Raw genomic sequence first — 27051 nt, 5'->3', positions numbered from 1 at the left:
GGGAACTGTTGGCATTTCCATCAGCAGTTCTCAGTCTGTTTGGAACCCTTCTCCAGATTCCACGTGGGGAGCAGCTGCAGTTCCCATTTGTTTATAGTCAGTCCACAGTCTCTGTTCTTTGAGGTTTGCTGGATCAACACTTTCCCCTCTCCCCAGTTCTTTAGTCACTGCTGAAGTCCATAGCTCTAGTTCCTCAGATACTAGTTTCTGTGAATGTGCACATGATGTAAAAGTTAACTGCTAATGGGAGTCGTGGGGGCCCAAAAAGCCACAAAAATTGGTAAGCATGAGTCAAGCATTAAGAGCTGTTACAGTGCTCACCACTTAGCCCTAAGACACCTGTGTTAGGATGGGGGAGGGGGAGCACAGAACCAGTTAGACTGTCACTAGGTCACCTGCCAACCTCAAGAAAAATTCTGTGCAGTGAGGCACACCATGAAACACCACACAACCCCAACTCCACAGCACATCTCTCCTGTGTGTTAATCTGGCTCTGAGGAACTCAGACTAAGCTACAAAATAAATAATAAATAATAGTAAAGATAGGATCCTTAATTCTAAAGAGTGAAGTGTGCCACCATCTGGCACACTTGCTTATTTTATGCCTAAGAACTGTGGTCTCAAAAGCTAAAAATATCTATAGAACTGGCAAAATCTTACCAAAGACAAGCTAGAATTACAGTGGCCATTATGAGTAACGTTCCAATTAGATCAGCTCATTTAAGAAGCACAGTTAAAAGGAAGGATTACCAAATTAAACAGAATGTGATATGTGATTTTAATTGGTGTGCATAAGCCTCCAAGAGGTTTCTAAATTACAAAATAGCTGCATTGAAATATCTATTATAAAAGACTAATGTAGGGGCCTGGGTGCTCAGTGTCTTCAGCTCAGGTCATATAAACAAATAAAATCTTTAAAAAAAATAAATAAAAGACTAACATAAAATTAAAGACAGAACAAGTACCTAAGACCAAAGCCTAGGAGTACCTGGGTGGCTCAGTCAGTTAAGCATCTGCCTTTGGCTCAGATCATGACCCCAGGGTCCTGGGATGGAGCTATTCGTGGGTGTGGAGGCTGCTTAAGATTCTCTCTTTCCCTCTCCCTCTTTTTCTTACCCACACTCACTTGCTCACTCTCTCAAAAACAAACAAAAACCCACAAAATAGAAAACCTTCCCAAATTCCAGCAAATTTCAGAGCTATGAACTCTGCTTTAAACCTGGTTCACAGCCTACAGATGGGATCTTGAAAAAACTGAGAGAAGCTAAGTCCTTCTCTAAGCTGAATGTGGGACAGAGAAGCATTCCCACACAGGTGGATGGATAAGTCAGTCATTGCTCATCTAGGATATAACCCAAATCTCTGAGGAATTAAAAGCAACTGTCCTTATCTTAAAAATCTTTACAAGACTAGAAATGCATGTGGAGAGGCAATTCAAAGTTAACCTATCCCTTTCACCCATCTCCAAACCTCTCCTGTTTATACCTCTCCTGTTTATCTCCAAAGGCTTGTAAAGTATTGTCCTTAGAAAAATCAAAGTCTTTTTCGAAGGAACTTACATTCTTTCCCTGTGACTTTGAGGTGAAAAAATAAAAGTACAAACCTCAGTGAGGTAATTCTTATGAGTAGAATGAAAGGAGTAAAAGTCTTCTGAAATTTAGATAAATGAAAATTCATATGTCTTCTCCACAAATTTTAGTAGAAAAAATAGCCATCTGAGCCGGTAACCTTAACTTATTTCATCTGCCAGAAATAGTTAGAATCCAACTGTTATTTTGTAAACTAATGAGTTCTGTATTATCATATCTATCTTACGGTTAAAATTTTAAAATAACAACTACCAGGTTTCTGCTTATTCGTTAATGTCTATGTGTGTATGTGTAGATGGGTGGCATTTTCTACCTCTGGAAAATTGCTAAGCTGCTAAAATTAACTTGTAAAGAGGTCTATTTAATTGGTTTATAAATTAGGCATTTCTAAATCTCAGAAATATAATACAAACTAACTCAAATGTTTTTCAGGTTCATATGACCTGGGAAGACATTCGATATTAAAGACTGTTTGTTGGTTTAATTAATATCTTTAGAGTTGTCACATTAAATATAATGCTCTTATCCTAGCTAGATTTACTAATCAAATAGGTTCATATTACTGGTTACTAAATATTACATATTACTATTACTGGTTACTTATTTGTCAATAAGAGACAGTGGCTGATTGTCTAATATCATATTTGAGTCATGATGTTTTTGTGGGTAATCTAACCAATAATTGTTAAGAACAAGTAAATTCAATAGATATAAGTGGGTAAAAAGTTTTTTATGTGAATTTTTTAAGTAGTTTCCCTAAATCCTTTTGGTAACCTGAAACCTTAAAATTTTGCTAAATTAACTTGAATTCAATGAATATACAGATTATTTCCAAATAAGATGCTGGAACATTCATTGCTGAAAATAGGCTTAACCACTTTTTGCTTCCTTTTACAGAAGAGCTGAAGATATGAGTCTATTAGTAAACATGCATTGTGCCACCCTGAGAAATTTTCTATAAAAAAAGCATGTATTTCTAGAAGTCATAACTCTGTAAGTCTGCCTGAAAGAGGACCTCAGCTGCCTCCATTTTGACCTCAAACTTTCTTTTGGGTTCTTCTTTCCAGCTTGTCTCTTGGCTCAGGGGTAAGACCCTGAGGGCAAAGCATCCTCAGCAACGTCCCCCTCAAACAGTGAGGATGGCCCAGCAAGACACCACTCCTGACTGACTCCAAGACAAGGGTCAACCTGACCTTCACTGCACAGCCCATGCACCCACTGACCTTTCCCCCAATATTTTCCTTATATAAACCTGGAAGTATCTTGGGCACTTTGGAGACAGTCTTTGAGACACCAGCATTGGCCTCACTGACATAAATCCCTTTCTTGTTTCAACACCACTCATCTCTGCCTGCAGATTCTGTTGGCAGCGAGTGGCCAAGCCAGGTCTCTCTGGGATGCCTCAGTTATACACCAACTCACAGGTGCTAATATAAAAGATGGTTCACAATTATTTACTTCTTAAAATTCCTAAGGGTTAAAAATTCTAATTAGTATGCAGGATTAAAGCTACAAGATATAATAAGGGAAATATCGCCATATGCAAGAAAAGTAGGATGTGTGCTTGCAGGTAAAGAAGATATGAGGAATGGAAATGTATCTTTAAGGGGGAAAAAAAAGGAATTCTGTCCTAAAATCAGAGTGATTAGTTACAGAGGGAATACACAGGACAAATTCTGACAATAAAAAAGAAAGTTGTTGAAGATTTGTGGAAAAGGAATCTTTGAAAAGGAACTTTTAATGTATAGTCAGGGTGGCTAAGATTAAAATGAATGTTTTAAAATGTTTTTTTTTTTAAAGTAATCTCTATGTCCAACATAGGGCCCCAGCTCGTGACCCTGATATCAAGAGTCACATGCTCCACTAAGTCAGCCAGGGGCCCCTAAAAATGAGCTTAAATATCAAAAGTACACTGGTGCAAAATTAGAATTTGGTTTTTCTCTCCATTAAAAGGACAAAGTTCTTTCAGGTTATTGGTCTGCTCTTAATATATTATAAACAAAAGTTTTTCTTCATCTTTCATGTAATCTGCCTAGAAAAACAAAAATTGTTTTGTCTCTATCAGGTCTTTGATTAGTTAAAAAAATTTTGTCCTTTCAATATTAAAATAGCTATGGCTCTGTACAACTATTTGACTTTCTGTATCTGCCTATGAAGTTTTTGTTACCTGGTGAAATGGATAAGTATTGTTTCATAATGACATATGATCCTATTTAAGTATCCAAACCTTTTGATATTTTAACAAACTTGCCAAAATCAAATTCTAAATGAAGTCTTTCTGATCTTGAACTAACTTTGGGTTTTCCAGATAGTCCCTGGAACATCTCAAAGGATTGAGATCTCTTATAAAATCTCTTTATAAAATCGAAGATGTTATACTAAATAGGCTTATCTGGTATGTTAAATTACATGGGACTCTAGTCAAACAGATGATGCTAAGCCTTCTTAGATTATATTTGCATGGATGTGTGTTATTAATATAAGTGTTCCAGAAACTGTATGAAATTCCTGAAGATCGAATAGGTACTGACATACTTTTAACAGCTGTAATTCTAGTTATTATCTTAAAATGAATGCACTCACAAAAATAATCAAATTTCCCTGTCAATTCCATTGTAATGACCTTTCATCACATCTTTAAGAATAGGCATTTTTTGTCATTTACAGAGAGTTGTTTTATTCAGATGCTTTTATGAAAACTTCCTGCAAATGTGCTTCATCTTCAGAGAAATTCATGGAAAGGAATCTGACAAGTACTCTAGAATACAGGTTTCTGATAACTTTCAGATCATGCAACTGAACTGGGTAAAAATTTCCAGAACCATGGGGCACCTAGGTTGCTCAGTCAGTTGAGCATCAGACTCTTGGTTTCAGCTCAGTTCAGGTCATGACTTCACAGATCATGGGACTAAGCAAGCCCCTTTTCTGGCTCTGCGCTAAGCAAGGAGTCTGCTTGAGAGTCCTTCCCTCTGCTCCTCGCCCAACTCACCTGTACATGAGTGCACTCTCAATCTCTCTCAAATATATAAATAAATCTTTGGGATCCCTGGGTGGCGCAGCAGTTTGGCGCCTGCCTTTGGCCCAGGGCGCGATCCTGGAGACCCGGGATCGAATCCCACATCGGGCTCCGGGTGCATGGAGTCTGCTTCTCCCTCTGCCTGTGTCTCTGCCTCTCTCTCTCTCTCTGTGACTATCATAATTAAATAAAAATTTTTAAAAAATAAATAAATAAATAAATCTTTAAAAAGGGGGGGAGGGCCTTGGGACACCCGGGTGGCTCAGCGGTTGGGCAGCTACCTTCGGCTCAGGTCGTGATCCCGGGATCTAGGATTGAGTCCCGCACTGGGCTCCTGCAAAGAGCCTGCTTTTCCCTCTGCCTGTGTCTTTGCCTCTGTTTCTCATGAGTAAGTCAATAAATCTTTAAAAAAATAAAAAGGGAGGACCACCTGGGTGGCTGTTGGTTGAACATTCAACTCTTGGTTTTGGCTCAGGGTCTGAGGTCTGAGGGTTTTCAAGATCTCAGGGTCATGAGATCAAACCCTTCATCAGGCTCCATGCTCAGTGGGGAACCTATTTGGAATTCCCTCCCTCTCCCTCTGCCCCTCCCCCTACTCTTGCACACTCTCTCTAAAATAAATAAATAAATAGATAGATAGATAAATAAATAAATAAATCTAAAAAAAGAATTTTCAGAACTAGAAAAACAATATTCAAGTAGGACATGAATAACATGGGACTGAATGAACCAAGGAGGATAATTATAATTTTTATGAATTCTGGTTTAAAATACAACTGGTTCTCTAACATTTTGCTTTTCCAGATTTTAAGAAACTTTTTCTGTTCTCTTAAGGTATCAACAAACTGATAAGATATACCTTTGTAAACAAAGACGAAACATTAATTTTTCTCCCTACTTAATTCCTCCAGGATTGGAAAGCTCTTGGGTATTCTTTTCATGGCAATAGTTATTTGCAGAGATTAGATGAGTCTGATCCTTATAACCAGACACCACTGGAAACCTTGGCTGTACTCCTAAAGCTTTGACCAGCATGTCCTATTTGAGAGAAATATGCATAGACTCAGATATGATCAGCATTAAAGAACTAAGATTGATGGGAAATGTTGGATTCCAGGACTAAACAGTCAAGAAAGAATTCTCGAGACATCTTCATGCAAAAAGAGTGGTTTTATTAAAGCATGGGGACAAGACCCATGGGTAGAAAGAGCTTCACTGGGGTTGTGAGGAGTAATCAATTATCACTGATCAATCAGGGGGTTAGGGAATCATGCAAGTCCCTATGGAATTTGGAAGCAAGGTTTCCAGGACCTTCAAAGGCTAGCTGTTAGTAGGATAAGGTCATCTGCTACTGTCTAGTAAACCCTTAATCATGAGACCCTTCAGTTGTATCAGTGGGCCATATGGGTGGAGGACTACTGGTAACATACATCTTGGGGTGGGTGGACAGGTAGAGATAAAGGAAGTTTCCAAAGGGATTTTCTATATGTTAAAGACTTAAGGATCCTGTACGATGGGTAAGGTCAAGCTAAGGTTGCCTTTTGCCTCTAGCCAAGTATTAACATTAAGGCAGTTGAGTTCCTAGAGTAAGGTCACTCTGGCTGCCCCAAGTACTTGTCAATGGGCTGTAAGTGGTAAGGAAGTTTAATTTTTTCCCCTGTATTTCTTTTGCCTTTGTTCTCCACATCAAGGTTGACTTTGCAGAGCCAATAAAGCCTCCTGGAAAAACTGATGTAACACCTTGCTTACAAGGTTCCAGAACAGTAGTATTAAAAAGAGCTTATATTGAGGCACTTGAGTGGCTCAGGGAGTTAAGCATAGGACCCATGATCTCAGCTCAGGTCTTGATCTCAGGATCCTGAGTTCAAGCCCCACAGTGGGCTCCATACTGGGTGTGAAACCTACTTAAAAAATAAATTTTTTATTTTTTTTAAAAAGAGCCTATATGGTCAAAAAATAAAATTTTTTAAAAGAGGGAGAGGTACCTGGATGGCATGGTCAGTTGAGCATCCGACTCTTGGTTTCAGCTTGGATTGTGATCTCTGAGCATCAGGCCCCTTGCTGAGCTCCACAATCAGCACAGAGTCTACTTGGGACTCTCTCTGCCCCTCCCCCCCTTATAAATAAATCTTTAAAAAACATTAAAAAAAAATAAAAGCGGAAAGCACCTGGCTGGCTCAGCTGGCCGAGCATGTGGACTTTTGATCCTGGTGTTGTGAGCTCAAGACTCACGTTGGACACAGTGTTTACTTAAAAATAAGTATTTTTTTTAAAGAAAAAACTATAACCACTTAAAAAAAAAGTTTATATGGTCAATCACTATTGTTACTGCACTTAAGAAAATAATCAGGCAAAGGTTAATGCAAACAAATTAGTTTTACTATAAAAAATGAGGGTAATTGTTGAGACAAGAAATGTGTACATCTTTGTCTATATTAGATATATTGTCTATATTAGGTTCTAATCCTGCTAATTGTCTTTGATATTCTGTTATAAATTGGACTGGATCCTGAATTACTTTAGTTTCCTCAAAAACATGGCTCCAACTCTCCAAACTAATGTTTCCAATTTTCTCCCACTCTTCTGATTTGGAAATCACCAAGAACAAAGACTGTCCTTGAATCTCCCTCTTCGCCATCCAGAAGGCAGGGGGACTTCAGGACTTAAGCCTTGGATAGGCATCTCACTCCTGAAGAAGGCTCCATCTGACACGCGGTCGGTCCTACACAAGCACTGGGGACTTTCGGGATCCCTGCGTGGCGCAGCGGTTTGGCGCCTGCCTTTGGCCCAGGGCGTGATCCTGGAGACCCGGGATCGAATCCCACATCGGGCTCCTGGTGCATGGAGCCTGCTTCTCCCTCTGCCTGTGTCTCTGCCTATCTCTCTCTCTCTCTCTCTCTCTCTCTCTCTCTCTCTCTCTCTCTCTCTCCCTCTCTGTGACTATCATAAATAAATAAAAATTAAAAAAAAAAAAAGGCACTGGGGACTTCCAAACTAAATCCAATAGGAAGAGAAAGGGCTGACACCAAAGCAGGGTGCTTCTTCAGATGCCAGATCAAAACTTTATATTTGAACTAATCATGAAACTCTCTTCCACCTCTTCTGTCCTTTACTCTGACACTCTGGTACCAGCCTAGAAAGATAATGCCATCACATCTATCTCCCAGGTTGGTTATATTTTAGCCAAAAAAGGAGATGTCTGCACTATGACCAAAACCACCTGTGGCACCTGAATTAACACCTCTGGGGAAGCTGAAACTCATGCACGAGATCCTGGAGCAGGCCACGTGGCTTCCACCGGTGATTCCTTCAACAGGGTTATTCTTGGACTTAAGTGATTTTGATTGGTTTGGGTCTTGAGGGCCAAAGTGGCTCTGAAATGCACTCCAGACATTAGGAATTATCCTGCTTATAACAATCATAGTAATCTCCCCAGTGTATTATAGTCTCTCAAGAACTCAAGGTGGTTAGTTTGCAGCCCCTTAATACAGGAACATCAGAAAGGAACGAGGAGATGGCCAACCTGGAAGACCATAAACCTAGAAATTGTAGCCCATGAATCACACAGAGATGAAAACAAAACTGGGGCACCTGGGAGGCTCAGTGGTTGAGCATCTGCCTTCACCTCAGGTGGTGATCCTTGGGGTCCTGGGATCGAGTCCTGCATCGGTGTCCCCACAGGGAACCTGCTTCTCTGTGTCTCTCATGAATAAATAAATAAAATCTTTAAAACAACAACATGACCTATGGATACCACACAGATGATCAACTAAATTTCATACAAAGTTCTGAGAACTGCAGAGCTGAGAGTGGTGTTAGAGCCTCATACTTTGATCACACCTTTCAGTTGCACTGAGAGTCTGATCAAAAGGTGGAGATGGTTAAAAAGGAGACAGGAGGCGCAAAATTGAGTCACTTATGCTACACCCCACCAAGACTTAGTACCTAATCGCACCTTCATGTCCCAGAATGACCTTTAACCAGCCAACCTGGGACTTCCTGGCCAGTACCAGAAGGTAATCTACTTACTGATAGACCCTTTGTTACCGCTAGGGGGGCATCCTGGCCTAAAATGCATTATTTGCTAATAATTTCCTTTTCTCCTCTCCCTCTCTGCCTTTAAAAACCTTTCCTTTTCTGCAGCTCAAAGGAGCTCCTTTCTATTTGCTAGATGGGATACCGGCCAATTCATGAATTATTGAATAGAGCCAATGTGATCTTTAAATTTACCCAGTTGAGTTTTTGTTATTTAACACCCTTCCATCTTAGAGCTCTTCTTAGGATTTGTGTCATTTCTTTACATAGTACAGATGTTAAATCCTTTGTCATAGCTATCATCAATAAACGTTATACCACTTTCAAATAGTTTTTAGTTTCCTTTATTCAGTTTTGATAGTTTTCATTTTCAAAATTATACTATCCATTGGCCTTTTCATTTGTAATTGTTTTACAGATCATCATCCCTTCATAGTTGGAAAAACTAATGCTTTTATTCATATTCCTGAGCCTTTAGTAGTGGTAGTGAGCCTTTAGTAGTGGTAGAGCAAGGCTCTTGTTTTATGCTTCAATTTCCTTATGAATTCAGGTCTTGATAGTCATCATAGGGATTCAACTCCCAAGCCACCCACCATGACACCTAAGTTGAACTGTATGCTCAGTTTCAAGAAGAAGCTGCCAACTTCTGAAATACTTAGAAATACTATGACACTACTCAAGGAGCATGATAGCCAAAAGAACAAGTTCCTCCCCGTCTTCGTGAGGACATAAACCAGATAAAGATAAACCTCTCAATAGGGCCCAAGGAACTGTGCTGTTTGTATATTAGACTTTTGTTTCCAAATATTTAATTTCTGGTTCTAGCTCTCTCTGTTCATGAGTATCTTTGCTGGGCAAATTTTTAAAGATACAGTCTATTTATTATGTTTTTTTCCTAAGTAAACTTGAGTCCTCTAACCATACAAAATGGAGTTTAGTAGGAAGTTGTCCAGCCCAAACTTAACCCAAGGTGACACGAAAAGCCTTGGTGTCCTCTTAACACAGTTTCATGAAGGTTCTGGAGTCGATCACTGACGAATATTAATATGTTCTCCCTCACCCCCCAGTATTAATATTTACAAACCACCTTTTTCCTAAAATAATTATCACCATTAACTGGTGCTAAAGTACAAAGAAACAGCATCGCAGGGGATCTGTCCCTGACTATTTATGATTGACCTGATTACATAACCTCTTAGGGTCTGTTTCCTCCAAAATAAAAGGGGAGTGGAGGGCACAGAGTCCGGGTAGGGGAGGCAGTAGTACAAAATGTAATCAGCCAAGATGGCTTTTCAAAATTCACTGTGTCTTTTTTGCCCTATAGGATTCTGATTGTGGGGCAGCCCCGGTGGCGCAGCGGTTTAGCGCCGCCTGCAGCCCAGGGCGTGATCCTGGAGACCCTGGATTGAGTCCCACATCAGGCATCTCTGTAGGATGCCTGCTTCTCCCTCTGCCTGTGTCTCTCTGCCTCTCTCTCTGTGTGTCTCTATGAATAAATAAATAAAATCTTAAAAAAAAAAAAAAAGGATTCTGATTGTGGAGGAAGGGCAGTCTGGACCACGCGGACTGACTCCAAACCCCCCTATTCTGCTACAGGAAAAGGGGCTGGGAGGAGGGGAAGAGGCAGGTGGTGGGCTGACTTCCCCAAGCCCTGACCCAGCAGGGTTTGCCGCGGTGGACCGATCCCAGGGTCCCGAACTAAGCGTCCCTTGGGAAGGAGCTGGGGACTGTCCTCTCCCAGGGCCCTGGGACTCTCGTTTCTGGGGTCTGGAGGGGTCCCCGTTCTCCCGGGAGTTCGGAGATGAGGCGACTTAGGAAAACACTGGAGGGCCGAGTGCCGACAGCGCCGGCCGCGCGGGAGACTCGCCCCCAGCGAAAGCACCCCGCCCCCCGCCCCTCCAGGCCAGGAGCGGGTTCTGCGGCCTCCCCGCAGGGGACCCGACCCAGGCCTCGGCCGCCCCTCCCACCACCGGGCCCTCCCCGCGCCGCCGCCCGCTGAGTTCGGAGAGACGGACGGCTTCTCCCCGGGACAGCCGCGCTCCGGGCCCCGCAAGCAGGCCGGCCTGCACCCCCCGCAGGGCCCCGCCGTCGCCCGCCCTCCCCGCGCAGCACGCCCCGCGCGCAGGCCCCGCGCCGCCCTCCGTCCTGCTCGCCGCGCGGACTCCTCGTGCGCTCAAGTCCCCGCACACGGGGGCACCGAGGGCGGGACGCCGGCACACACACCCCTTCCGCCGCCAGCCTCCTGTTCAGTTTGCGTGTATGTGGGGAGGAACAGGTCTCCCGTTCTCCCGTCCAAGACGTCCTTGCATTCGGACAAGTGGCCCCGGGACCTTAGAGTCCGGCCGCCCAGAGGCCGTCCCCGCCGCCGCCCTCGCTCCCCGGCCCAGCGCTCCCGGCCGCCGCCGCTCGCTATGGCGCCGCGCCAGCACAACTAGTTCCGGACACGGGATTCTCCCGAACGAGGCCCAGCCGGCCGCGGGCGCGCGACCCCGGGAGGGACAGGCGGACAGTCGGGCCCAGCGGAGCTGGCGGCGGGAGCGCGGTCGGCACTCACCTCGCGGCGGGGCGGCCTCGGCACCGCGCTCCGGGGAGTCGCCGGGGGCCAGCAGCGCGGCGCTCAGCACGGACGCCGCCAGCAGCAGCGCGACCAGCGCCGGGCCCGCGCCCCGCGCCCCGCTCATGCCGCCCGCCGCCTGGGCCGCCGGGCCTCCTCCGCCTCCTCCTCCGCCGCCGCCGCCGCCGCCGCCGTCGCCGTCCCGCCGCCGCCGCGCTCCCGGACCCTGCGCTGCTCCGCGCCGCACGGACGCGCGCCCGTCATCGCCTCCCTCCCGCGGCGTCCCCGCAGCCTGACTCACCCGCGGGGGCGGGGCGGGGGCGGGGCGGGGGCGGGGCCGCTAGCGGCAAGGGCGGAGGGCGGGGCCGGAGCCGGGGGGCGGGGCCGGGGCGGGGGCGGGGCCGCTAGCGGCAGGGGGCGGGGCCGGGCGGCTGGCTGGAGGCTCCGCGGCGGGGAGTCCTGGCGGCTGGCGGGACGGTGGCGGGGGTGCCTGGCAGCTAGCTCCCCGCGCTCGAGGCCGGAGAGGAGCGGAGAGTCACCCCCAGCCCGCCGAGCTCTCGGTCCAGCGGACAGACACCGCCCGCAGGCCACGACCCCCGCTCCCCGGCCTCCGGCCACTGCCCTGAGCAGCATTCTGCTCCATTCCTGGGTCCGGTCGTTCACCTTGCACACGGGTGTTCGCGTCCTCGGCCCACAGTTCTGCAAAGGCCGTGGGGAGCGAGACACGCAGGGTCCCAGCGCCCAGGGCGGCCACCGTCCGCCGGGGACACGCACCTCCAGGGCCTCGGTGGGTACCACCACCCTGAAGAGCTCGGTCAGTGTTGGATGCAAAGTCAGAGGCGCGCGGGCACGAGGAATCCGCGGGCGCACTACCAGCTGTACACCCGGAGAAACCGTCATCTGCGTGTCAGGGGACACGTTCAGAATGCAGGGAGCAGAGCGCTTAGAAATTCCAAACACTTGCAGAACTCTAAATTTAGTCGATCAGTGAAGAAAAGGGGTAGATTGTGGCATAATATATACAGCTGTAGAAATGATCTAGGGTGACTTGTATCAACATGGATGAATCACAAAAATAAGGGCAAAGTGCAAGTTGCAGAAATACCTTTGTAATAACTTAGATGTAAAGTGTGAAGTCAAGAATATATGCTGTTTAGGTATATATGCATATATAATAATTAGTATACAGACGTATATGGAAAGATGAACACCAAACTCAGGTATTGGTTGGGAGCAACATGTCATCATAGTGGGCTTCAGCTGCAATGTTTCATTGTTTAACTGAGGTGATAGACCTATGGGTGATCCCTATATTGTTTTTTATACTTCTTTGAATGTCTGAATTACTTGACAAATCTTTAAGACTACAGTACAGTATGATGAGTGCTATGTTGGTACAAGAAGAACAAGATGCTAAGAAACTTTTGATGGAAGAACCTAAGCTAGTCTGGGAACACTTCCAGTGAGACCACTGACACTTAAACCGAGATTGAGGGAGGTTAGCCCCGACAAGGGAGGAAGAGTGTTCCCAAAGGAAGGAACAGCCTTTGCAAAGGCTCAGAAAGGAGGGCCTGATGCAGGAACCCAGTGTGACTGAAGCAGAATCCTGTGATTTGGGCTCTTTCCTCAGGACCGTAGCAAGCTGTTGATGAGTTTCAAAGTAGAGAATAACTTTCAAGAAAATAATGATCATGAACTGTCTCGCGAAGCCCACTTTATTTTTCTCAGATAAAACAAGCCTCTTTGCCTGAATGTCAGGAAAAAGGTCAGTTACTCCCTTTTTCTTCTTTACCCTACTGGGCAAAATGTCAAGACTCAAGGGACAGTGGTGTGTCAGCAGTCTGGTGAGACCACCGCCAACAAGCTTTCCGTTGTCCGGCAGCTGCTTCTGGTCCCTGCAGACCCAGAATGGGCCACAGAGGCCATTGAGTAGATGTACTCTTCTCTCTTCTTTCCTTGAGGACAGCTCTTTCAGCTTTGTCATAATACTCCATGGCCTGGAGAGTCTAGAGTTCCTGTCCTAGAGTAGTGCATGGCTGTCTGCCTGAACATGCTTCCACCAGATCCCTCACGGCTCCCACCCTCACGTCATTCAGGTCTTAGCCCAACTGTTATGTTTTCAAGGAGGCCTTCCCCATTACCCTTATCTAAAGCTAAAACTTTCTCTATCCCTGTATCTCACTGTATCTGCTTTGTTTTCCTCCTGGTACTCATCTCTACTTGACATTATAATGTATATTTATTTGTTTCTTTTACACTAGAATGTAAAATGTAAGCTAGAATGTAAGAATGTAAATGTAAGAATGTAAGCTAGAATGTAAGCTCCATGAGGTCAATAAGTTTGTCCTGAGGGCAAGAGCCTTCTCTGTTAAACCATGATGCACTAGTGAACAGCCCCCCAAATATCTTGGCTTATCTCAAAAGAAGTTCATTTCTTGCTCACATTTATGCTCAATGCTTCATCCCAACAGGAGCTTCCACCAGGACTGTAGCAGTGGGAAGATAACGTAGCAAATCCCACGCTGGCTCTTAAAGCTCCTTCCCTAAAGAGATGCCTGTGGCTTGCATTCACATTTTACAGTCCAAAGCAAGTCAAGGGTCACACATAATGAACATGTACAGAAAAAAAAAACAATAACAACACTGGACAAAATTCAATACCTATTCAACTCTCAGCCAAGTAGGAATAGAAGGGAATTTCCTCAATCTGATAAAGGGCATCTCTGAAAAACTTAGAGCTAACATGACACTTGGAGGACTGAATGCTTTCCTCCTAGGATCAGGAACAAGGCAAGATTATCTGCCCACACCATGTCTCCTTGACATTGTACTGGAGGTCCTTATCAGTGCAATAAGGCAAGAAAAAGAAATTAAAAGCTTACAAGTTGTATTTATTCAGAAGTGGCATGATTGTATATGTGGAAAATCTTAAGGAATCTACCAAAAAAAGCTACTAGAAATCCTAAGTGAATTTAGCAAGGTCACAGAACTCAAGGTCAACATACAAAACTATTTTTATATCAGAGACATAAACAATTGGAACTTGATATTTTCAAATAGCATTAACAATAGAGTTATTTAAATGAACATGTAGCATAAGTTTAACAAAACTTGAACACTGAAAAACTACAAAACAGGGACCTCTGGATGGCTCAGTGGCTGAACGTCTGCCTTTAGCTCAGGTTGTGATCCCAGGTCCTGGGATCAAGTCCCACATCGGGCTTCCCTCAGGGAGCCTGCTTCTCTCTCTGCCTGTGTCTCTGCTTCTCTCTCTGTGTGTCTCTCATGAATAAATAAATACAATCTTAAAAAAAAAAGAAAACTATAAAACATTGATGAGGAAAGTTAAAGAAGATCTAACTAGTTGGAGAGAAATACCATCTTCATACATTAAAAGAATCATAACTGTTAAAATGTCAATTCTCCCCAAATTGATCAATCCCAGTAAAAATTCCAGCAGGGGGGCAGCCCCGGTGGCACAGTGGTTTAGTGCCGCCTGCAGCCTGGGGTTTGATCCTGGGGACCCTGGATTGAGTCCCATGTCAGGCTCCCTGCACGGAGCCTGTTTCTCTCTCTGCCTGTGCCTCTGCCCCCCCCCCACCCCGTGTCTCTATGAATAAATAAATAAAATCTTTAAAAAAAATTCCAGCAGGGTGGGGGGCCTGGGTGGCTCGCTCAGTTAAGCATCTGCCTTCGGCTCAGGTCATATCCCAGGATCCAGCCCCACATAAGACGCTCTGCTCAGTGGGGAGCCTGCTCCTCCCTCCTGCTTGTGCTCTCTCTCACTCTTTCTCTCTCAAGTGAAAAATTCCAGCAGGTTTTGCTTTTTTTTGTTGTTGTTTTTTTGTTTTTTGTTTGCCTGTGTGAAGAAACTGACAAATGATTCCAAAATTTATATGGAATTATAAAGGGCCTAGAATTGCCAGAATTATTCTGAAAAAGAACAAAGTTGCAGGAATTGCATTATCTGATTTCAAGATTTATTATAAAGCTATAGTAATCAGGATAGTGTGTTTTTGGTAAAAGGATAATACAGATCAGTGGAGTAGCATAGAGAACCTAGAAATAAACACATGCAACTGGGTTTTCACCATGTTGCCAAAGGAATGTAATAGGGGAAAGGATATTCTTTTCAACAAATGATGCCACAATTAAATGATTCACATGGGAAAAAAATGAAATTTGACCCTTACCTTATACCACATACCCAAACAAGACAAAACAAAACCAAAAAACAGACAAAAAATAGATTAAAGACCTAAACATAAAATCTGAAACTATAGGGGTGCCTGGGTGGCTCAGTCAGTTAAGTGTCTGCCTTTAGTGCAGGTCACCCAGAGTCCTGGGATCGAGTCCTGCATCTTGCTCCCTGCTCAGTGGGGAATCTGCTTCTCCCTCTACCCCCACTCTCCTCATGATCTCTCTCTCACATGCTTTCTCCCAAATAAGAAAATAAAATAAAATTTAAAAAGATTGTTTAAAAAAAGGCTAAAACTATAAAACTTGTGAAAGAAAATATAGGAGAAAATATTTATGACCATGAATTGAGCAAAGATTTCTTTTTTTTTCTTTTTCTCCCCTCTAGATAGTGTTTATTTAAAAAAAAATCCATTAGGTGTTAGGTAAAAGATTTCTTAAACAGGGCAGCCCCGGTGGCACAGCGGTTTAGCACTGCCTGCAGCCCGGGGTGTGATCCTGGAGACCTGGAATCAAGTCCCATATCGGGCTCCCTGCATGGAGCCTGCTTCTCCCTCTGCCTGTGTCTCTGCCTCTCTCTGTGTGTCTCTCATGAATAAATAAATAAAAAATCTTAAAAAAAAAGATTTCTTAAATAGTACGTAAACCATTTTTTAAAAAATTAAAGACGTTGGTGGCACCTGGGTGGCTCAGTGGGTTACGTGTCTGCTTTCAGCTCAAGTCCTGGGATGGAGCCCCTGCATCAAGTCCCACATTGGGTTCCCTGCTCAGCAGGGAATCTGCTTCACTTTCTCCCTCTGCCCTTCCCCCCTGCTTGTGCTGTCTCTCTCTGCTTCTCAAATAAATAAATAAAATCTTTTAAAAAAGAAAAAGGAAAGTCACTGTGAGAAAAGATTTAGAAAACATATTTAATAAGAGATTCTTAATTAATGAACTTTTATAATTCAGTAATAAGCAAGTGACTATTTTAAAATGGGCAAAAGGGGCATCTGGGTGGCTCAGTCAGTTAAGTGTCTGCCTTTGGCTCAGGTCATGGTCCCAGGGTCCTGGGATTGAGCCCTGCATTGGGCTTCCTGCTCAGTGGGGAGTCTGTTTCTCCTTCTCCCTTTTCTCCCCGACCCCACACATGCGAGGGCTCACTTTCAAATAAATAAATAAAATCTTTTAAAAACTCACTGAGATGTACAGTGAGTTAACATTTTATTATATATAAACCAGATTTCTGTCTTGGGAAATCAGATGGATAGTATGCCATTTATAGATGTAAGAAATACTGAAGAAGCAGATTTGGAGAAAAAAGTTATTTAAGAAATGTTGAGTTTGAGATGTTCTTTGGAGAAATGTATATCCATGTCTCATTTTTAAATTGGATGGTTGTATTGTTATTGTTGAGTTATAGGAGTTCTTTATATATACTGGATTAATCTTCCCTTTTCAGATACATGATTTGCAAATAAAATCGATATAAAGATCAGAAGAATTAAGTATTCAGAAAAAGTCAGTACAGAGATGGCAAGTGAAGTCATGGAAGAGGATAAGATCACCCAGATAATGTGTGTTCGGCTAAGAATAGAGCCTTCAGGAACACTTGGGATGGGCAGAGACTAAGAAAAAAAAAGGAAGAATGGTAGGAAGAAGTCTGGGAGGGTGTGATATCACAGAAGTCAAGAGATATTTCAAGAGGGGCAGCGTGGTGGCTCAGCAGTTTAGGGCTGCCTCTGGCCCAAGGTGTGGTTCTGGAGACCCAGGATTGAGTCTTGCGTCAGGCTCCCTGAATGGAATGGGGCCTGCTTCTCTCTCTGCCTGTGTCTGTGCCTCACTCTTTCTCTCTCTCTTTCTCTCTCTCTTTCTCTCTCTCTCTCTCTCTCATGAATAAATAAATCTTTAAAAAAAAAAAAAAGGAAGGAAAAGACTGAAAATTATCCACTCAGTTTAGCTACCAGGTCATTAGTGACCTAGTAAAAGCAGTATCAGGGGAGTAGTAGCAGCAAAGATCAGACCACAGGGAGCAGAGGAGTCAAAGAAATATAAAGAAGTATAGACATTTCAATAAAATGGAACTGGGACAACTGGATAACCAAATGCAAAAGAATGAGTTGGATTCTTACTGTATGCCATATACAAAAATTAAACAAAAATGGATCAAAGTTCTTGATAGACCAAATATTATAAAATTTTTAGAAGAAAACATAGGGATAATATGAACTTGGATTTGATAATTGATTCTTAAGTGGATTCAAAAGCATGAGCAACAAAAGAAAAATACAGATAATTTGGACTTCGTCAAAATTTAAAGCTTTTGTGTTTCAAAAGATACTTTCAGGGCACCTGGGTGGCTCAGTCAGTTAAGCATCTGCCTTCAGCTCAGGTCATGATCCTGGGATCGAGCCCCACGTCAGGCTCCCTCCTCAGCAGGGAGTCTGCTTCTTCCTCTCCCTCTTCCCCCTACCCTCCCCTGCTCATGCTCACTTGCACTCTCTCTCAAATAAAAAAATGAAATCTTAAAAAAAAAAGACGCTTTCAAGAAAGTAAAAAGATGACCCATCAAATGTGAAAAAATATTTGCAAATAATATATCTGATAAGGGACTTGTGTCCAAATATATAAGAAACTACAACTCAACAACAACACAACCTGAATTTAAAGTGGGCAAAGAAAAAAAAAATGGGAGAAAGGGTCTAACTAGATACCTTTCCAGGAAAGGTACACAAATAGCCAGTAAGCACAGGAAAAAAATGCTCAATATCATTAATCATCAGGAAAATGCAAACCAAAGCCACAATGAGCCCTGTTTATAGATTGGAAGGCAATATTTTTAAGGTGTCAATGCTACCCAAAGCCATTTACAGATTCAACACAATATCTATCAAAATCCCAATAGCATTTTTTGCAGAAATAGTAAAGGCCATCTAAACTTTATTTTTTTTAAGATTTTATTTATTTATTCATGATAGTCACACAGAGAGAGACAGAGAGGCAGAGACACAGGCAGAGGGAGAAGCAGGCTCCATGCAGGGAGCCCGACGTGGGATTCAACCCCAGGTCTCCAGGATCGCGCCCCGGGCCAAAGGCAGGCGCCAAACCGCTGCACCACCCAGGGATCCCCCATCTAAACTTTAGATGGAACCATAAGGGACATCAAATAGCCAGAATAATCTTGAATACAAGAACAAAGTTGGCAGTTTCACATTTCTGGATTTCAAAACTACAGAGCTGTGGTAATCAAAGCAGTGTGGTACTGGCATAAAGACAGTGATATAGACCAATCAAATGGAATAGAAAATCCAGAATCAACTTACATATATTGTCAAATAATTTTCAACATGAGAAAGAACAAAATTTTCAATGAATGATGTTGGGAAAACGGGATATCTGCATGCAAAAAAACCCTAGAAATTGGACCTTGTCTTACGCTTTCTACAAAAGTTAACTCAAAATGGATCCAAGACCTAAATGTAAGAGCTAAAACTAAAATTCTTAGAAGAAAATATAGGGGAATAGTTTCATGATATTAAATTTAGCAATGAGTTCTTAGATAAGACACCAAGAACAAAGACAACAACAAAAAAAGATAAATTGGACTTTATCAAAAATCAAAAACTGTCGTGCATAAAAGGTCATGATCAGTAGTGAAAAGGCAACCATGGAATAGAAGAAAATATTTGCAAATCATATATCTGATAAGGGATTGATACCCAGTATATATAAAGAACTCCTACAACTCAACAACAACAAAACAAGCAATCCAATTTTAAAATGGGCTAAGAACTCGAATAGGCACTTCTCCAAAGCAGACATACACATGGCCAATAAGCACATAAAAGATCTTCAACATCACTAATCATTAGGGAAATGCAATTGAAAATCACAAGATACCACTTCATATCCATTATGTTGGCTAATAAAACAAATAAGAACAACAACAAAAAGGGACACCTGGGAGGCTCGATGGTGGAGTGTCTGCCTTTGGCTCAAGTCGTGGTCCCGGGGTCCCGGGACTGAGTCCCTCATCAGGCTCCTTGCGTGGAGCCTGCTTCTCCCTCTGCCTGTGTCTCTGCCTCTCTCTGTGTGTCTTTCATGAATAAGTAAATAAAATCTTTTTTAAAAAAATTTAAAAAAAGAACAACAATAAAAAGCCCAGGAAATAACAAGTATTGATGAAAATGTGAAGAGATTAAAATCCTTGTGTGTATTGCTAGTAGAGATGTAAGATGGAATAGCTCTATGGAATATAGTATGGCAGTCCTAAATAAACTAAACACAGAATAACTATACTATCCATAATTCCATTTTTGGATAAAATGCAAAAGAAATAAAAGCAGGGACTCAAAAAAATATCTGTACACTCATATTTATAATAGTATTATGTTGGTGCATGGAATCATGGTGGTGAATGGCTTAGTTTTTGTTGAGGCAGAGTTAAGGAAGATGAAAAAGTTCTGAAGATGGATGTTGGTGATGGTTGAACAGGAATGTGAATATATTTAGTTCCATAAGACTACACATTTTTAAAAAGTTAAAATGATAAATATTATGTATATTTTACTACAAAAAAGGAGGGGTGAACCATCCTGGAAGAAAACTATTGTCATTTCTATTTTACATACAAGAAATGAAGATCTGTGAGATAATTTTCATAGGTAAGGACATTCAAATTGCACGTTTCAGAGGCCACATCCAAAAATATACTAAACTAAACCCACTCCAAAGAAAGACCACCATGAGACGTCCATGTCATACACATTAGGATGGCTAATGTTGCTGAAGGGAATGTAAAATGGCATAGCTTCTTTGGAAAATAGTCTGTATAGTGACAGTTTCTCAGAGGATTAAACATAAAATTACCATGTGACCCGGTAATTCCACTCCTGGTTATATAGCAGAGAAATAAAAAATTTGAACGCAAATACTTTACCAGCATTGTTCATAATAGCTCAAAGGGGAAACAACCCAAATTTCCATCATTGGAATAGACAAACAAGCAAACAAAATGTGGTCTGCCCATGCCATAGAATATTACTTGATCGGGATCCCTGGGTGGCGCAGCGGTTTGGCGCCTGCCTTTGGCTCAGGGCGTGATCCTGGAGACCCGGGATCGAATCCCACGTCGGGCTCCCGGTGCATGGAGCCTGCTTCTCCCTCTGCCTGTGTCTCTGCCTCTCTCTCTCTCTGTGACTATCATAACTAAATAAAAAAAATTAAAAAAAAAAAAAGAATATTACTTGATCATAGAAAAGAATGAAATAATGATACGTGCCACAATTTGGATAAATCTTGAAAACATGCTGAGTGAAAAATGCCAGGCATAAAAGTCCACATAGTGTATGATTTCAGTCATATGAAGTCCAGAATAACCTATAGACACAGAAAATAGATTAGTTGGTTACTTAGAGGTAGAGATTGGGAGGAATGGAGGGTAGGGGATTATAGCTAATGGGTATGGGGTGTCTTTTTGAGGTGATGAAAATGTTCTGATTTTTTTCAGCTTTATTAAGGTAAATTGATAAATAATTGAAAATAAAAATGCCTATGTTTAAAGTGCACAACATGATAATTTGACATATGTATACTTTGTCAAGTGATATCATAACCTGGTTGATTAATACATTCATCACCTCACATAGGTAGCTTTTTTTTCCTTTGTAGTGCCAGCATTTAAGGCCTTCTCTCATAAAGCTTCAAGCGCACCACACTGTATTAACTACAGTCACCATGCCATATATCACATCCCCAGAGCTTATTCATCTTGTACCCGAAGGCTTTGACGAGCATCTCCCTATCTCCTTCCTCCCCAAACTCCTCCCCCAGATCCTGGAAACCACCACTCTACTCTGTCTCTATGAGTTTGATTTTTTTTAAGACATTTTTTAACATTCCACATACAAGTGAGATTATGCAGTATCCCTCTTTCTCTGCTGGCTAATTCACATGGCATAATGTCCTCTAGTTTCATCCATGTTGTTGCTAATACCAGGATTTCCTTCTTTCTCATGGTTGAATAATATTACATTATATATAATACATATATTACATATAGTGGGTTATGGTTACAATATACATAGTTATGTACTTTATACACACATACACACACACACACATCTTTTTTATCCATTAATCAGCCCATGGATAGGCAGCTAGATTGTTTCCATATCTTGACTACTGTGAATAACAGTGCAACAAACATGGGAGGGCAAATATCTCTTTGAGACACTGTTTTTGTTTCCTTCAGCTATACCCTGGATCATATGATATTTCGGTTTGAATTTTTTTAAATTTCTATTTATTCATTTTTTTAGGGAGAGCAAGGCGAGGGTGGGGGGAGGGGCAGAGGGAGAGAGAGGATCTTAAATAGGCTCTATGCTAAGTGCAGAGACCGATGCAGAGCTCAATGTTACACCCCTGAGATCTGCACCTGAGCAGAAATCAAGAGTCAGACCCTTAACCGAATGAGCCACCCAGGTACCCCTCTATTTTTAATTTTTTGAAGAATCTCCAGAGTGTTTTCCACAGTGGCTACACCCATTTACATCCCTACCAACAGTGTTGAAGAGTCCTTTTCTCCACATCTTCACCAACACATTTTTCTGTTGCCTGTCTTAGAGAAACCATCCTATCCATGTGAAGGGATTATCTCATTGTCGTTTTTTTATTTGCACTTTCCTGATGCCAAGTGATATTGAGCACCTTTTATGTAGCTGTTGGCCATTTTTGTGTCTTCTTTAGAGAAATGTCTATTCAAGTCCTTCGCCCATTTTCAAATCTGATTATTTGTGGGGCTTTTTGTTTATATTTTTTAGATATTGACCCTTTATCAGATATATAGTTTGTAAATATTTTTGCCTGTTCTGTAGGTTATCTTTACATCCTGTTAATTATTTCCTTTGCTGTGCAGAAGCTTTTCAGTTTGATGTAGTTCTACTTGTTTATTTTTGCTTGTGTTGCCTGTGCTTTTGACATCGTATTAAAAAAATCACCGCCAAGACCAACATCAAGGAGATTTTCTCCTGTTTTACTCTAGGAGTCTTATGATTTCAAGCCTTAGATTTAAGTCTTAAATTGACTTTGAGTTCATTTTCATGAGTGATGTAAGACAGGGGTCTAGTTTCATTCTTCTGCATGTGGTGTCCAGTTTTCCCAACACCATTTATGGAAGAGACTGTCCTTTCCCCACTGTGTGTTCTTGGCACCCTTGTCAAAGATGAATCGACCGTATATGACGTGGTTTATATCTGCATTTTCTATTCTGTTCCACTAGTCTATACGCCTATTTTTTTTTATATTTTATTTATTAATTCATGAGAGAGAGAGAGAGAGGCAGAGACACAGGCAGAGGGAGAAGCAAGCTACATGCAGGGAGCCCGATGTGGAACTCAAACCAGGACTCCAGGATCATGCCCTGGGCCGAAGGCAGGTGCTAAACCGTTGAGCCACCCAGGGATCCCCTATATGCCTATTTTTACACCAGTGCTGTACCGTTTTATATGTGATTTTTTAGATTTTATTTATTTATTTGAGAGACAGAGAGAGAGCACAAGCAGGGGGAGGCACAGAGGGAGAAGCAGACTTCCTGCCAAGCAGGAAGCCCAATGTGGGCCTGGATCCCAGACATCTCCGTCTTCCCTGAATTTTTACTGCCCTCCATTGAGGTTACTGGAGTTTCTGCAATAAGCTCCCACAAAGAGAGCATCTCTGTTCCAGGCGTCAGAGGCACCAGGATATGTTTAGTTTCAAAAATGACAAGTGTCGTAAGAGTGACCAGACCAAGAAAATTAACGCAAACCTTCACAACGGAGAATGCCAACACTGTAAAGAGGTTCTCTTACAAGAACTTGCAAAACACAGCAAATACAAACCATTTCAAAGCCTTAAAAATGGGTTAAATATTTACAAGACAGTGAATATTCTTATAATGTGTAGACCAGGTGCCCTCTGTGAACCTAAAGTTTGTGCAAAATATGTAAAAAAAAAAAAGAGACATTGTTATTCTGTTTAATAAAGAAACAGAAAAGGGGCACCTGACGGGCTCAGTTGGCAGAGCATGTGACTCCACCTCAGGTATGTGAGCTGAAGTCCCATGTTGGGGGGTAGGAAGGAAGGACGAAGGAAGGAAGGAAGGAAGGAAGGAAGGAAGGAAGGAAGGAAGGAAGGAAGGAAGGAAAAACAATTGAAAACAATCTAAATTGCAACTACAGAAGAAACTGCAGAAGAAAAAGATGATTTACATTTTGAAATTGATTTATATGACACTGAAGATGACAATGAACTGGACTAATAGCTATATTAGAATCAATTTAAGAAATTAAATTCTGACCAATTTTTGACTTTAAGAGTTTTTCAAAAAACAAAAACCACAAAAAACAAAAACCACAAAAAACCCCAACACTGTTAAATCCTGAGGAAATTGGAACAGCCTATAGATAACAGGCAAAGTTTATACATGGATAGCATAAATTGTGTATGATATTTGAATAATTATGACTTTCATCCAGAGTTTGTTTATAATAAGCTTCAAAATAGCATATGTTAGAATGAAATGAATGCCAAAATGAATACTGAAGCATTGCATTGCAGTTTGTGGGAATTATTTAGAAGAATATACTACCTAATAGCAAACTAAGCCAGAAAGTGAAAGTGGAAAATGTGAGTGTGGTTGCAAGAAGGTGTTCTGTTGACTCGTGAGTTTTGGGGAGCAGATTCAGAAATTTCAGTGGGAGATACACCTCTTATTTGGGATATAGTTTCTCTAGAGAGAAATCTTCCAGTCTCCTGCCTAGTATCACAGTAATAAGCCTCGCTACGAGCGTGGCAGATGAGGAGTTTGTAGAGTGAAAAATGTGTCTTTTCTGTAGAGTTTCAGGATATCCCACAATCTTCATTATTGAATCTTACCCCCAACATGTGTTATAGCTGGGGTTCCCATTTAGCTCTTTAGTTCACTCTTCCTAGAAATCGTCTTTTTTCCCGGTGCAGCGTAGGGAGGTGGTATCCCGACTCTAAGTGATTTGTGAAGGCAACATAGGAACTTTTAATCAATTCTTGTGGCTTTCAGCCCACTCCATACTCTCACCTTCCAAGGAACTTAGCATCTCCAATTTTAGAGCCTTTCCAGAATTCTGAGGCACAAATGGTCATGCTTCATGTTTGGTCTTACATGGTTTACACCTCTTATTCTTTACTGTCATTCTAACTTGGTTTCAGAAAGAAGCAGAGATAAATGTCTGATCCATCTATGGTCAAACACATGATAAACATGTTAAAAACCAATGGTATACATTTTAAGATTTTATTTTTAAGTAATCTCTACACCCAATGTGAGAGTCAAACTCACAACCCCAAGATCAAGAGTTTCATGCTCTAACAACTGAGCCAGCCAGGCACCCGCAGTGGTCTGCTTTTTTTTTTCTTCAATATTTTATTAATTATGGGCAGCCTGGATAGCTCAGCGATTTAGCGCCTCCTTCAGCCCTGGGCATGATCCTGGAGACCCAGGATGGAGTCCCACATCAGGTTCCCTGCATGGAGCCTGCTTCTCTCTCTCTCTCTCTCTCTCTCTCTCTCTGTGTCTCATGAATGAATGAATGAATAAATAAATAAATAAATAAATAAATAAATAAATAAATAAATAATCTTTTTTAAAAAAAAAGGTTAATAACAATTGCCAGGCTAAAGAAAAAAAAAAAGCATCGTGCAGCATCGGCTATAGTTTACATATTACAGTACAACTGTTTTTTACCCTTTAGGGAAAAAAATAAGCCCAAGGTGAAGGGGGTACCAGTGAGCCTCAGAGTTGAGTTCCAGAGTTCCTGATGTCTTCAGCTATCCACCCATCTGCAACCTTCTGGATGCCGCTGCCTTTCACCACCCCGTGGCTGCGAGGACTTCTGGCCATCAGACTCAAGGTCCCGGCCGTGGCCCAGCTGCCTTTAAGAACCTTGAGGGTCAGAGGGCGTCCTGGAGCCCAAGAGCACTCTAGGGGGTCCTCCTCAGTCACAGACTGGTCCTTCTGCCCATGTATGATAGACGAGAACCACACACACACACAAACTCTGGAAGACGCTGTGCTTTCATAGGCACTGGGTCCTTTTCAGGGGTAAAAACAAGTACTGTGCCTCATTTGTGTGAAATACTCTGTAATCAATCACATGGAATTGGGCGTGAATGAAATCAAATTTTCCTTCCAGGGGAGTTAGTGCCAGGTAGCCAAACTCTGACTAGTGCTTCAGGTATAAATGAAAACACTGGGGCACCTGGGTGGCTCTGTCCGCTAGGCGTCTGTCTTCCGCTGGGGTTGTGATCCTGGGGTCCTGGGACTGAGTCCCATGGAGCAGGAAGTTTGCTTTTCCCTCCCACTCCGCCTGCCACCACTCCCCCCGCCCCCCGCTTGTGCTCTCTCTGTCAAATGAATGGCTAAAATCTTTAAAATGAATAAATGAATGAAAACACTACGCTTGGATGCAGTACTCTTGCTGAATTCCTTTCAGAGTTGATTCCAAACTACATAAAGCTCCAAAGAATCTAAGTTATTTCCTTCGTTTGGTTTATCCTCACAAAAGACTACAAAGCGGGAGGAAAGCATGGTTTCACATTTTAAATGACTCTTAAATTATCAAAACCCGGGCGAGAATAGTGATTCCTGAAATTGTTTATTTTTAAAATAAAGGAAGCCGGGGGGTGGGGGTGGGGGCAGTGAATACAAAGAGGAAGTTCTACAGAAGCTGCAGGAGGCAGCTTTCCATCTCACTCCCACCCACGCGGGTTTCCTTGTGCCTACAGCCCGTGTCCTGTCTCTGAGGAATCATTAATCATCACTGGACGCCCCCAGAGGCTTGGAGTGTTCGTAGCATCACATGAGATAATGAAAAAGCCGATTCTCAACCATAGGGTGATGATTTTTTTTTTTTTTAGCACTTGGACTAACGAAAGCAGGGAGAAAGCAGTGACTCCTTGGCTGCGCTTGAGAATGGCTCGCCTCATCGGCCTCCTCTCCAGATTACGTTTCTGCGGAGTGCTAGGCAGCAAGCTAGTTGGGCAGTGAACCCCCCCCCCCCATCTAGGCTTTAGCTAGGATGTAACCTGCTCCCAGGATTTCACAGTTCTTTGGGTACAGAATTATGTCTGCGTACAAACTAAAGACTGAACCTTGACACGCAAGGTCCTGGTTGGCACTGGCGTCATAAAACATCCCAGAGAGCCTACGAGAGGCCAGTGCAGGAAATGGCTCCTACCGGCTCTTTCATCTCAGAAACGGGTTAGTCCGAGGCCACACAGTGATTCAGAGGAAGAGCTAGGATTAGAACTTGGGCCTTCTGGCCCTAGCATAGCGTCCCTTCCCCCACACCATGCTGCTTATTTTAGTTCTACTGTCAACATTCCAAGACATATTTGTTTAAACTGGTAGTTTTGCACCAATGCAAAGTCCAAAAGCTAAGAAAAATCCTCAAATGAGAATTATATCATGAGGGGCACCTGGATGGTGCAGCGGGTTGGGTGGTCGACTCTTGGTTTCCACTCAGGTCATGGTCTCAGGGCTGTGAGGCTCCATGCTCAGCACGGAGTCTGCTGGAGATTCTCTCTCTCCCTCTCTGCCCCTCCCATTCCTGCTCTCTCTCAAATAAGTAATCTTTTTTAAATAAAGGATTATATCATGAATAGGGTAATAC

At 42.6% G+C, this 27051-nt stretch overlaps 1 protein-coding gene and 1 pseudogene across 2 annotated transcripts in view; one reads left to right on the top strand and one right to left on the bottom strand.

Annotated features, from left to right (window-relative positions):
- Positions 1-11214, bottom strand: part of HGSNAT (heparan-alpha-glucosaminide N-acetyltransferase) — a 42745-nt gene extending 31531 nt beyond the window's left edge. The window contains exon 1 of one of the 2 annotated variants that reach the window (XM_055335028.1): positions 11195-11214. Coding sequence is in view for 1 of the 2 variants with exons in the window: in XM_055335027.1 (XP_055191002.1) it covers positions 8197-8272 (76 nt within the window). In the remaining variant the exon portion in view is untranslated. Of the gene's footprint in view, positions 1-8196; positions 8300-11194 lie in introns of those variants that run through there. The other variant, XM_055335027.1, reaches the window with a different exon arrangement.
- Positions 11215-13937: 2723 nt separating this feature from the next.
- LOC129516136 (uncharacterized protein C9orf85 homolog) lies at positions 13938-23663 on the top strand (annotated as a pseudogene).
- Positions 23664-27051: the final 3388 nt, after the last annotated feature.

The sequence above is a fragment of the Nyctereutes procyonoides genome, unplaced genomic scaffold, assembly GCF_905146905.1.
Source record: "Nyctereutes procyonoides isolate TBG_1078 unplaced genomic scaffold, NYPRO_anot_genome, whole genome shotgun sequence".
Classification (NCBI taxonomy): Eukaryota; Metazoa; Chordata; class Mammalia; order Carnivora; family Canidae; genus Nyctereutes; species Nyctereutes procyonoides.
Note: the sequence above shows the minus strand (reverse complement) of the source record. Positions and strands in the feature narration are given on the sequence as shown.